The sequence below is a fragment of the Silene latifolia genome, chromosome X (assembly GCF_048544455.1).
Source record: "Silene latifolia isolate original U9 population chromosome X, ASM4854445v1, whole genome shotgun sequence".
Lineage (NCBI taxonomy): Eukaryota > Viridiplantae > Streptophyta > Magnoliopsida > Caryophyllales > Caryophyllaceae > Silene > Silene latifolia.
In genome coordinates this window covers 10657273-10669633 of record NC_133537.1, presented here as the reverse complement: position 1 = coordinate 10669633, position 12361 = coordinate 10657273, and the positions used below count along the sequence as shown (strand labels likewise).

Below are 12361 nucleotides of genomic sequence, written 5' to 3'. Positions count from 1 at the left end.
TACAGCGAGACAATGAAACATGGATGGTGTGATTTTTTTTTTTTTTTTTTTTTTTTGGAACCGTAAAATATACAATACCTTTACAAAGATGCTTTGTGGAGAATGATGGTCACGAGTCACGACTCATCGGGGGTTGCCTGTACCAAGATCACCATGGTCAGGTGTTTACAAGCGAGAATGAAGGACCAAGAGCATCCAAACCATATATAGTTTAGCTGTGTCTTTGGTTGGAGCCAAGCAAAGCTGTTGGTGATCCACGACTTCATCTAGGTATGGTCGTCGATCATCTTTTGCCACACCGAGTCATGGTTGCTCCACCAACATCAAAATCGACAAAATTAGTCCGGTAAAATGGTTTAAGGGTATCAGTTTTAAATGTTGCATTACGGATTTCATTTTCGTTTAATTAGTAATACAAAAATAGTAATTGATTGGTCATTCAATTTTATTTTATTTTTGGTGTAACTTAAGATTTCCACCATCGACAACAATGAGTAATCCCTTTGTTGGAAATGTTCTTCAAAGAGCTAATCAACTAATCAAGAAGTTTGCTCTATTCCTATTGAACCAGTGACATCATGATTATAGGGTTAAGGGGTAAAGTAAAGTAACAGGAGACCTTGATCAACCATTCTAATAGAACTACTAATCATAATTATTAATGAAGGGGTAAATTAAGTGGCAAACACACTTACACCCACTTAATCATGCAACACGACACGAGATCTTCCCACAAGATCAGCTATTCTAATACTACTATCGCCCAAACACGTCTAATTCCCGAGTATGATCCCATCCCCCTATTGGTTTTCCGATTACCACTAATAGACAAAACATGAAAACCAAGTACACAAGAATGGTGTCCATCCCTCTAGGGCAGGTTGACATTTAGGTATACAATAATGTGAAAAATTAAGGATGATACCTCAAATTAGTAAACATCGTCTCAATTGGTCTACAGTCCACCAATGGAAAGTTATTATACTTAATTAAGTGTTGATGTGGGACTAGACCAATAGAAATGATGGACCATTTGTACAATGCAACGGCCAAACTAACCAAGTTTAGTACTAGGCACGTTTGATTGTATGAATAAAAAAAAAAAATTAAAGCTTATATAAAATAATATAAATATGTATTAGTGGTCCTTGACTCAGCTTACTAATTAGATTTAGTAATTACTTGTTATAGCCAATTAGTTAATGGGTTTTTCTAACCTATATCCACCGGACATAAGATAAAAAACCCGTTAATTTATTTAATGATTTAAGTTGAAAATGATTACTATATAGTCTTATCTAAAAGTGTCTTGTGTAGATGTCAACTAGCTAGTAAAGTCATGAAAGCGATGTTCATGACCCGAGTTTAAATTTATTAGGATTAAAATTGCTCTTTTGACTCATTTACACCAAAAAAAGAGAAAAATGTAAGGCAATCTCATGATAAGATGTCTTGAAAATGAATTATAGATAGAATGACAAATCTTTGTATATTAGTGGATAAATGGTTAGCTACTCACTAAGTGAACATATCCGTAGTAGTGACTAGCTAATGGTCCAATATATTAGACGAAACCTGAAAAACCAAAATTACGTCAAGAAAACAAAATAGAATATGATAACTAAGTTAGTTGGTAAAATCATGAGCAGTGGTACATTGATATTTATAACCTGGTTCAAACCTCGTCATTTTCAAAATCGCCGTTCTGAATATTAGACCCTCATTAAGAGGAGGCCAAGATTAAATAATGAGTAAAGCACATGGTTGTTCACTTGTTGCTTTCATTGCATTGCTAATCTATAAAATACCATAATAACTTATTAACTTATGTACTTCAATCCATTATACTATGTATTATGGACTGCTAAGTCTATATCACATATTTTGTTATGAAGTCGAATTAATTAGGCCGTCCTTCAATTTTGGACCATTTTATCATAATTTTTATTATTATGTTTATTAATAATACGGAATATATAGTGACATATTCTTGACATTTTTTAAAATAATTAAGGTAGATTGATATTAAAGTAGTTTGAATTTTGGTCTTACACTTACCTTTACAAATACTACTACTTGTTTGGACAAGAATGGTCCACCACAAGCACAATGTCTTTTTTTTTTCTTTTTTTTTTTAAGAAAAAAAAAATGTTATTTCTCAAAATGTATGTGAAAAAGTAAAGTTCGTATGTGAAAAAGTAATTCCGTTTGAAAAATAACGTTTTTATGTTGTCAATGGGTATTTAACAAGCCGTTTTGAGATATATCTTAGTAAAATCGACTTCTAAATTTTGTTTTTACTTAAATGGCCAATTTCTTGAACAGAAATATTGTTTAGGTATAGCAGGTGTATTAAAAGACGAAATCAAGCTATGAGAATGCTAGATCAGATCACTAAATTAAGTTAGGGGCCAAGATTTATAATCATATTCAATAGTGGGGCCAAGATTTATAGTTAGGGGCGAAAAATTTCAGCGGGGTGAACAAGTAATGATAAATGAAATAAGTTGAAGTCATTGGCTATCAAACAACCTTGGTCACTAGATACGGTTGGTGTGTTGGTTGCAATTGCTAAATCCCACACACCATTTTAGTAAATCCTACACAAAAGTACCACTTATTCCAATTTTACCCCTCTCATTTCACACCAAAAAAAAAATCCCAACTCCAATTCCCTCCCTCGTTTATTTCTCTCTCCTCTCCAGCCGTCTACCCTCCTCCGCCGCCTCAAACCTCTTCGCTGGCCACCGATAGGTAACGATAATTATGTCAATCACCTCTCCGCTAGCTTGTCGTCACTCTTCAATACCCACACCTCATTCGTCAGGCGCCGAATTCTTTAAAACTCGAACGCCGATGTCGCGCGATTAAATTAACGTCCTTCAATTATCCGACAAACGATGTCGATTTTGAGTGATGTCCCTATGTTTGACTAGACAACTAGTAGAAACTCTCTTCCGTCTGTTTTTGTAATTTTGATAATTTTGATTTTAATTTAAATTCCTGTGTTTACAATTTTATTAACTTTTCTCCTTTATCAACAATTTTGCTTGTACAATTTTGTGATTCTCAAAACTAATTTGAGGTGTTGTGTGCCTCTGTATACAATTGGCGACGTCATTGGGAGAGGAGAGAGAAAGAGAAGGGATTGAAGTTGGGTTTATTTTTTTGTGAAATCTGTATGTGAAATGGAGGGGCAAAATTGGAATGAGCGGCGATTTTGTGTTGGATTTTGTAAAATGTTTTGCGGGATTTAGCACGTCCCAAAATCAAGTATTCGGCTTGCCTGGGGTTCAATTCCCATTGTAGCATTTATCTCTTTTAGTGTTCTTTTTTTCATATCTTTTTAGTTTTCTCGCTTATTTTTCCTTTTCACTCCTCTATGAAATTTTGGTATTGTTTTAATATTTGACCGTATAACTTACTCTATTCAATTCATTTTATTATCCCCCTATAAATTTATAAAACTATTGTGTTCCTTTTAATTGGGAATAGAAAACATGTGATCATAGCAATATTATTTGTTCGTTGATGATTATCTACTACCATATTACAAAAAAAATTGTGTTGTAATATATGTTACTCAGACTCGTTTACAAGTATCTGACACGGGTATGAGTCCAAGTGTCGGGACTCGGCTATATTTTGGTGTAAAATGAGGTGTCCGAGTGTCGAGTGTCGGACACGGGTAAGCGAGGAAATTAAAAGAGTTAGAGTAACATAGATGTTATGATGCAAACACATGTCCCACATCAATATTCACGCTTCCGCACAACAATAGACTTGTAAGTACAATATAAATTTTTCGTAAAAAAAAGTATAAGTCAAACTCAAATCCCATTATTAGAGTCCTAGAAACGCCATTATGACAAGCGCACCTGCTAAACACCCTCCCTTTCAAATCCGCCACTGATCATATTTGATCATAAGACTGTTTAATACGAAATCGAGAGTTCGAGACTGTTTCATACAAGATCGGGAATTTGGGTGGTCTCGTTAGTCCCAAACTGATCGTATTAATATGTACTGATTATCCAACTAAGTTCACAGTTCATTGTGTTAAATACTTCTTCTATTCCGATTATTTGTTGTTCTATTTTATTTTGGGTATCTTAGCCAATGATTGTCCTTTCTATTTTAAGAATGAATTTGATGATCAATTCGATCATTCACACTTGTCATTTAATAATTGGTCTTCTCTCCTTTTCTTGATTTTTATGCCAAAATCAAAGGACAACGATTAATCGAGAGGGAGGGTTAATAAACTTTTGGAAAAGAATTGTTTATTGTATGACACACGTTACAGTAATTAACAGTTGAACACGTACACTACTTCAATACTCGAATGCAGCCCATGGTTTTGAAACCTTCATTCCTTTTGCTACGACTTTTTACGTAAACATTAATAATTAATATTCTATATATGAATAGAACAACAAAAAAGTAGATTGAAAATATATTTTATCCCGAATATAATAAAAAAAAAGGGGACGCATTGACATTATTGGTTACATAATTAGTGGACATCTCCATCAATAATGCTGTAAACATGCACCTTTTTCCTTATTAAACATTACACCATTAATCCATTATCCTTATTCTTAATCCTTAGGTAATGAAAAATGGTAAATAATTAACGGTTCTTTTGTAAAGCGATTTTGTATTAATATTGTGCAACAGTGCAACACACGGTCTTCTAAGGACTTGTTTTTAAATTTTCGTCTTAATTTCAGCTATCATTCAGCTCAGCTCAGTTCACTTCACTTCAGTTTATCACAATTCAGTTCAGTTCAGCACAGCTCAATTCAGTTTCATTCAGCCCAGAAGAACAGAGTTTAATACTCCCTCCTATTTTACATAACTCTCCCCTTTCATGGAGGGCACGAAAATTAAGGGAGGGGAGTATTATATGATAAAGTATTGGAGTGGGGTAGGAGATTGGAGAGAGGGAAGGTATTGTGTGATTAAAATAGTTTTATTGTGGGGGTAAGATGATTAAAATAAGGATTGTTGTGGGGTAAAGTGATTAAAATAATATAAAGTATGAGTATTTTGGGGTATTGTTGTGGGGTTGGGTGATTAAAATAAGTATAAAAGTTTGCCAAATAAGGAAATAAGGAGAGTATTGTGAATAGACGAAAAAGTAAATAGGGAGAGTTATTTAGAATAGGAGGGAGTAATGTGTAAAACACTCATGGACGCTAAAAGACAGTTATCAATCGGTAGGATCTATTTTACAACACTTTTGTGTAAGACCGTCTTACACGATAATACGTAAATAATTAAAAAATCAAATATTCTTTTTTCAAAATAAAAAAAAAAAAAATCTAATATTCCTTGTGTTCTTTAACAAGAATGCCGTGCTCAAGTTTGCTATGATCACCTTAATTGTGATTACGGTGCTAACTTTTAGACTTTATATTCCTCACATTTCGGCGAGTTTAGGGCAAAAGTAAATGGAGGATCTTATTTTATGAAACCATCTTATATCCATGCTGACATTTTGATATGGTTTTTTCAACTTATATCAAAGTTTTAGTTTTTTGACAACCTAAATCCATATAATCATATAATATGAATTTCTTATTCTTAAACATAAGTTCTTATTTAAGATGGATAGGTTAAATAGAATATATGGATGAGGAAAAAGAAACAGAATACTTAAGAAGACAAATAATTGATGATTGATCTGAATTATGTGCTAGAAAGCAAAAGTAAAAATATAGGGTAGTAATTAACCTGTTTTACTTAAGACAGAATGATTGCCTTAAGAAACGATTTTTTCCTTAAAAGCGAAATTTCACCCAAAGTACGATGTGCTAGAAAGCAAGCTTAGATTTGAAATTGATTTAAAAACATAGGATATAATGGTCAATGAGTAAAACAAAAGGAAAAAAGAAAAAAAAAAAAAAAAAAACAAATTCTCATTGAAGACGAATATTTTTAATCACTTTGTAAAGATCTCTTACAAGCTGTAACTTCGCAAGTGAGAGAGCAAACGGAAAAAGAATTATGAGAATTTTTATGAAAAGACATCACAGGCAAGACAAACAAAGGTAAGATTCTCTTAAATTAATCACGTTGAAATTAAAATTGCATGCATGCCAATGCCATGCAAGAGCAAAAAGGAGTAGCAATAGACAATGTCGGCTCCATAAAGGGAAAGCTAGCTAGCTAGTTCATGCTCTAAGAAGAGTAAGAGCATATAACTATAAACTCATAAGTCAAATTTAAACACTCGTGTATGTACTAATTACATTTAATTACGGCGCAGCTTAATCAAATTAATTAAACGTGTTTTACGATTACGGCTAACTAATTACGGAGTAATTACATAAATAGCTTAGATATATACGAAGTACTCCGCCGTTTGTAGTTAGATGGAAAGGTTGGAAAGGATAAAGCTGATAAAAGCTAACCTGATTTAAAGAACAAAATTATTCGTGCCTAGTTAAATCGTACCTAAAATTTTGGTGAATTAGATTTGACTCGAGGTTAAATTGATTATTAATAACAAGCTCATTTAAGGAGTGATCAATTTAGCTTCATAGATTTGGAATTATACATAATAATGACACTTATGCAATTAGATCAGTTCGCGTCCAATCAATTGGGCAGAAACTTTTACATTATTATAGTACTAGTTGGAAAGTCCGTGCGATGCACGGGGCTCTTATTAGGATTATCTGTAAAAATATATTTTTAAGTAACAAAAAAAATCCAACTATGTTGAATCATTGATGAAAAAAAATTCATGATTAGTATAGTTGATTGATGAATTATTAGTGCTTTTACCGTAAAAATTTGACATTCAATAGTACTTAAAACATCAAGTGATTTAGTTATAATATGTACTTTGCTTTTTCATTATCGCAAGCACAATTGGTTTTTAATTCAATAAAAAACGCTTTTTTTGTAAATATGGTGGAGCTCACCAAAATGAATCCTAATAACGGAGACAGTCTTTTATGAGTCTTGTAAATTATTTTAACCTACAACAACTACGTAAAACTGAATGATGTTACGTAAAACAACAATTATCATAATTATATATAGTGTGTTCAAATAAAATGTTAGATTTCTTAAACATATTTTACCTTGATTATATATATTTACAATTAAGAGTATTTGCTTCTTATTAACTTCTCCAATTCATTGATTATATAACCAGTTGTATATGTGTACAATGTAGAATCTGAGCTTTATGATAAAGTATCTGAGCTTCATGTTAAATAATATGAGCTTTATTAGAAAGTATTGAACTCATCCATTTACACATTAAAAACATGAACTTTGAATTGGCTCAGAAAAAATACATATAAACTCGGGTTCTTATACCTGGTTGTACAATGCTTATGGTACAACTGGATGTATAATCCTATTTGTATAATTTCTCGATCGCAACATCAAATCCAAACTGAATTCCAATAGAATTATTATTCTCTAAACAACAATAAAAAAATATTTGTGATTCTATTGCATAGAATGCACGGGGAAACATCATTTATTAGTTTTATGAAATCATTTAAAATCGTTGAGTTACCAAATAAGTATTTTATGGTTAGACTAATGTATTGACGACTCTGCAAAAGAAATACATAGGATCATTGGGAAGAGGACGTACATTTAGTGTGAATTTCCTAAAAGATAATGAATTTTGATCCCAAAGTCTAACGGAACTAAAATACTCTACCAAGTCTCGAATAATAGGGAAAAAAAGACTAAAAGCAAAGATGTCATATGGGCGAGGGGACGGGACGAATGTAGGTTTTCTCATACCCATATTAGTTAGAAAAATTACATGCCCTTATTTGTCACAAGTAAAAAATTTCAAAACCATAGATCAACTTGTGTAAATCTTAAAATAGTTTGTTCCATAAAAATGTTATATTCTCGCTTATTCTATAGTTTTCAAATATTTCCGATATTTTGTTTACCCATGTCTAGCTAACACCCATGGTTGACGTGATTTAAAATTCAGTTTGATTCTGAAACTTTATTTATATTCACTGTATCCAAGACAAAAGAGATATAATTGGATAATTGTGATAGATTTTCCTTTTGATCATTTTTTTTTTTGTTATTGTAGAGTTAACAATTTTTTAATATGGAATGCTATTTACTTTGAACCAATTGCTTATTTATTCTATTTCTCATGATTATGATATATACGTACTTTGTGTTACAATGTCTCATTGCTAATATTTATTCTGAACCAATAGCTATTTATTTTATTAATCAAGTTTATAAAATTAAAAATGGAACATAAGATTAACTCCTAACAATAGGTTCAAAAGTAAGTAAACATGGACCCAAAAAAAATATCAAAAAGAAATTAATTTAATATTATGAAGGTTAAGAGATCATGGAATTAAAAATCTCATATTTAGGCTCCTTTTTCGAAAAATAAACTTAAATTTATCTAACCAAAATTTCATTTATGTTTTTTGTTGTAAGTATTTGGTGGATAAATTATTTACCAAAATAAGCGAAGCATGTGAGTAATAAGTTACCTGTTTTTTTTTTTTTTTTTTTTAAATACTTCAATTTATAATATTAAATATGAAGTACTTACTATGTCCTTTTATGCCATATTATCAAAAAAACTTATCTTTCGGTTAGTTTAAAAAGCAGTTTTTATTTAGTCAGTTAACTGATCGGTTCCGAATTTCCAGTTATCTTCTAAGCTCATTTTTTAGGTTTCATTTAATTTTTATAATGAAATCTGAGATATAGTATATGAATAATGTGTATGACATTAATATACAATATAATTAGTTACATAGTGTATTTTGAGTATGTAGCACCTACTATTTCGTAATGGTTAGATTACTTAGATATATGCGGGTGGTTTATATGAAATTTTGTAGTAGATGAAATTAGGTGATACTACTAATGCGTGAGTCTACAATCCATCGTCAATTCATCATATAAATAACACTGTGAGTTTTCCATTGTTACACAAAAGCTTTGAGTTGTTTAAACCCCCAAATTATACTTCAGTTTTTCTCGGTTTCATTCCTCCATCTAATGATCTCCACATTCTTATACAAAGTAAATTAGTTAAACAAAAATAGTAACATATATAGATTAGTGAAATGTTTTATGTATTGATAACTTGAATGTATATAGAGGCATTTATGTTTATGATTTCTATACACACACTCCAATGATTATTTAGTGATTACATTTTGATGAAATCGTAATTTATATTTCGTGTAATCGCGTAAGATTACACTACATCATCTTAACATAACACTTTTATAAATAAATTAATCTTTTATCCACCAGCTTCTTGAATTTTCATGCGAGAATACAAACTAAAAATATATGAGACCATAAGTTGGGGAAAATAAATACGATAACTTGAATTATTATTATCTATTTGATAATTTTAATTTACTTATATTAGGATAATTTTATTAAAATATATTTGATCTATTTATATTAGGATAATTTTATTAAAATTTGTTTTAAATACTATGAAATCTACTTTTATTAGGATAGTTTTATTTATTTAACTTTTTTCGAAATCTACTTTTGTTAGGATTTCTAAAAAAGTTGGACTCTCTAATATCGCTCGAAAAGTTTCTGCTTTATATATATGTATTGATTATGTTGTGCAAAAGAATCTTAAAACATGGTTCATTGATTCGTGTCATAGTATTAGCATATTACAATTAAAATATTTCACATTATAATACTCTATATCATTTAATAATGTGATATAGCATAGTCTTACTTTGGACCAATTCTAAATCATTAATGACTAAAATTCCACATTTAGTTACAATTATATAAATAATAAAACGTTGGTCTAACGACAAGATAATTTTGACATTTCGTACGACAATGCATACATATTTATTGGATGCTAAAAATATGTATACAATAAGAAAAAGTCGATCCTTTTCATTACCATGCAGTAGAAAACAACAATTTCTGACAAAATAATAAAGTTACGACGTTAAAAATAAAAGAAACATTTTTTTGATGTTGTAAGTTTATAAGGTCATCTTAAATTATTATTTTGTGAAACAGCTTCAGAACCGTAGAGTCATAAGATTTATAATCTGTTTATACAGGTTATTATGTAAGCCGTATTACCCTCTTACATAAAAAATCGTGCATAAAAAAAATTTAAAATTGAAGAATGAAGAATGATAAGCTGAATACTTAATAATATAATATTTTTTTGTTTTTAAACTACAAACAACATAAATCTATTCAAAATTATGTAGCTAATTAAAACCCAATCTAATCTAATTAATTTCAATAATTGCATGTGCTATACAATTAAGAGGGACCTTAATTAATCAATTAACACCGCCCATAACTAATTACGATTGACATTATTCGAGTCAACTACTCAATCACAATTAATTATTAATTATGATGGACGATGTTCAACAATAACGGGCATGCCACCTTTAAGGGTGGCAGTAAGACCCGGAACAAAATGCGGTACCCAACCCGGATCCGCCAATCGAATTTTAAACCGTCTTACAAGTGCTAGACCAACGGTCTTCATAGTCAATAGTGCCATTTCCTTGCCTAGGCAAACCCGTACACCCGCTTGAAAAACCGGGTATTTAAACGGGCTTACGGGCTTGAATACACCCTCATTACTTAACCATCTTTCGGGCCGAAAATCCATACAATCCGGGCCCCATATTTCATCCATTCGGCCCATTGCATACGGATGGTACGCGACTCGCATGCCAGGCTCCACGATGGTCCCATCGGGTAACACATCCGCGTTATTAGCGAATTTCGAGTCCATTTGTACGGGTGGGAATAGCCTCATACACTCGTAAATTGTAGCGTGCAAGTAGTGCATTTCCCTTAATTGGTCCAATGTGGGAATGTCTAATGACCGGGCCTCGTGATCAGGTTTATTTGATCCCATGACCCGGTCACTCTCCTCAATTATCCGAGCTTCTACCTCCGGGTGTCGAGCCAGGAGGTAGAATAACACGGTTAGGCCGGACGCATTTGTGTCACGGCCCGCTAATAGAAAACTCACCACAATGTCCCTAAGGTACTTGTCATCCGTAACGCTTCCCATAAACCTTGATAACAAGTTTCCTTTGTTGATATTTTTATTTTCCCTATTTTCCTTGATAATACTCTCAGCCAATACGTTGACTTTCTTGATTGCGGCCCGAAGCCGTCTCTCGGACCCTAGGTTGAGAAGTCGCTTGGCCCGCCATACAAGCGAAGATGGATGGAGGGCCCGCTGAGCTGAAAGGCTTGACGCGACGTCAAACGCCTCGTCAAGCCCGGGTAAGCTCAATGGGTCAACCCCAAAGGAAAATTTACAAATATTGTCATAGGAAAATTTCCTAAAGACAACTTGTAAGTCCAACATTGACAATTTTGACCTCCCCAAGTCAATATTGGACCCACCTCTCAAAAAAATTTCATTATTAACCTTTTCAGCTTCTACCAGAGTACGAACCAGACGACCAGTAATCTCATGAGCTAGTACCTCATGAGCATAAGCTCGAATTGAGTTCGAGCCCAGCTCGAGGCTAGCCAACTTCCTCTGAAACCGCCAATGATCTCCGTCGACATTAAAGATCCCATGGCCAAGCAAATCCCCTAGGATAGCCAAGGTTGGCTTGCCTTTTGGGTAATTATCAAACTTGGTTTTAAGCATGTATTCCACATTATTTGGGTTTGCTGTGATTATAATGTTAAGAACATGAATATGGATTGTTTTTGTAGGAGAATTTCTTAATAAATAAGTATACCAATCTGGTAAATTTGTGAATTTTTCTCTCCAACTTGAAGTTATGAATGCATGACATATTTCACACTTGCAATAATAATGATTAAACTTATTTAACTTTGTAATAAATAAATAGTATGAAAATAATAAAAATGTTATTATGAAGGAGAATATGAAGAAGATATAGCATAGATAATTTTTGTAATCCATTTTTTTTTTTGAGAGAAAAATGGTTGAATTTTTTGATGTTATTGTGCATGTGGTAGAAGAAGTTGTGAGGTGAGAGGGGTTTATATAATGTTGGTTTCATCATGTCCTTTTAATTTAATTTAATTTTTTTGGAAAATCAAAGTCTATTTTATTCATGACTTTTGTATTATTTAATAGATTCATGTTTTACCTTTATAGTTTTGTTGTTTTTCATGATGGGGGGCCAATGGATCATTTTTTTATTTAGTTAAAGATTAAGAAATGGTCTAGGAATAAGAAGTGTGGCAAATAAAAGCAACAATAGTTATTTGGAGAGATCCACTTATAAATATTAAATTGAGAACGAAATGTGTGTATATTATTTGGCCACGCCTAATCCATATATTTTTGCATCAATATAGATACGGTGATGTTCAA

The 12361-nt window shown here is 31.9% G+C and overlaps 1 protein-coding gene across 1 annotated transcript; it reads right to left on the bottom strand.

Moving 5' to 3' along the window:
* Window positions 1–10173: 10173 nt before the first annotated feature.
* LOC141621209 (cytochrome P450 94C1-like) lies at window positions 10174–11972 on the bottom strand. Its single transcript, XM_074437869.1, has one exon. It carries the CDS (start codon window positions 11942–11944, stop codon window positions 10391–10393), a length of 1554 nt encoding a protein of 517 aa, XP_074293970.1. The 5' UTR covers window positions 11945–11972; the 3' UTR covers window positions 10174–10390.
* Between the last annotated feature and the right edge of the window lie 389 nt (window positions 11973–12361).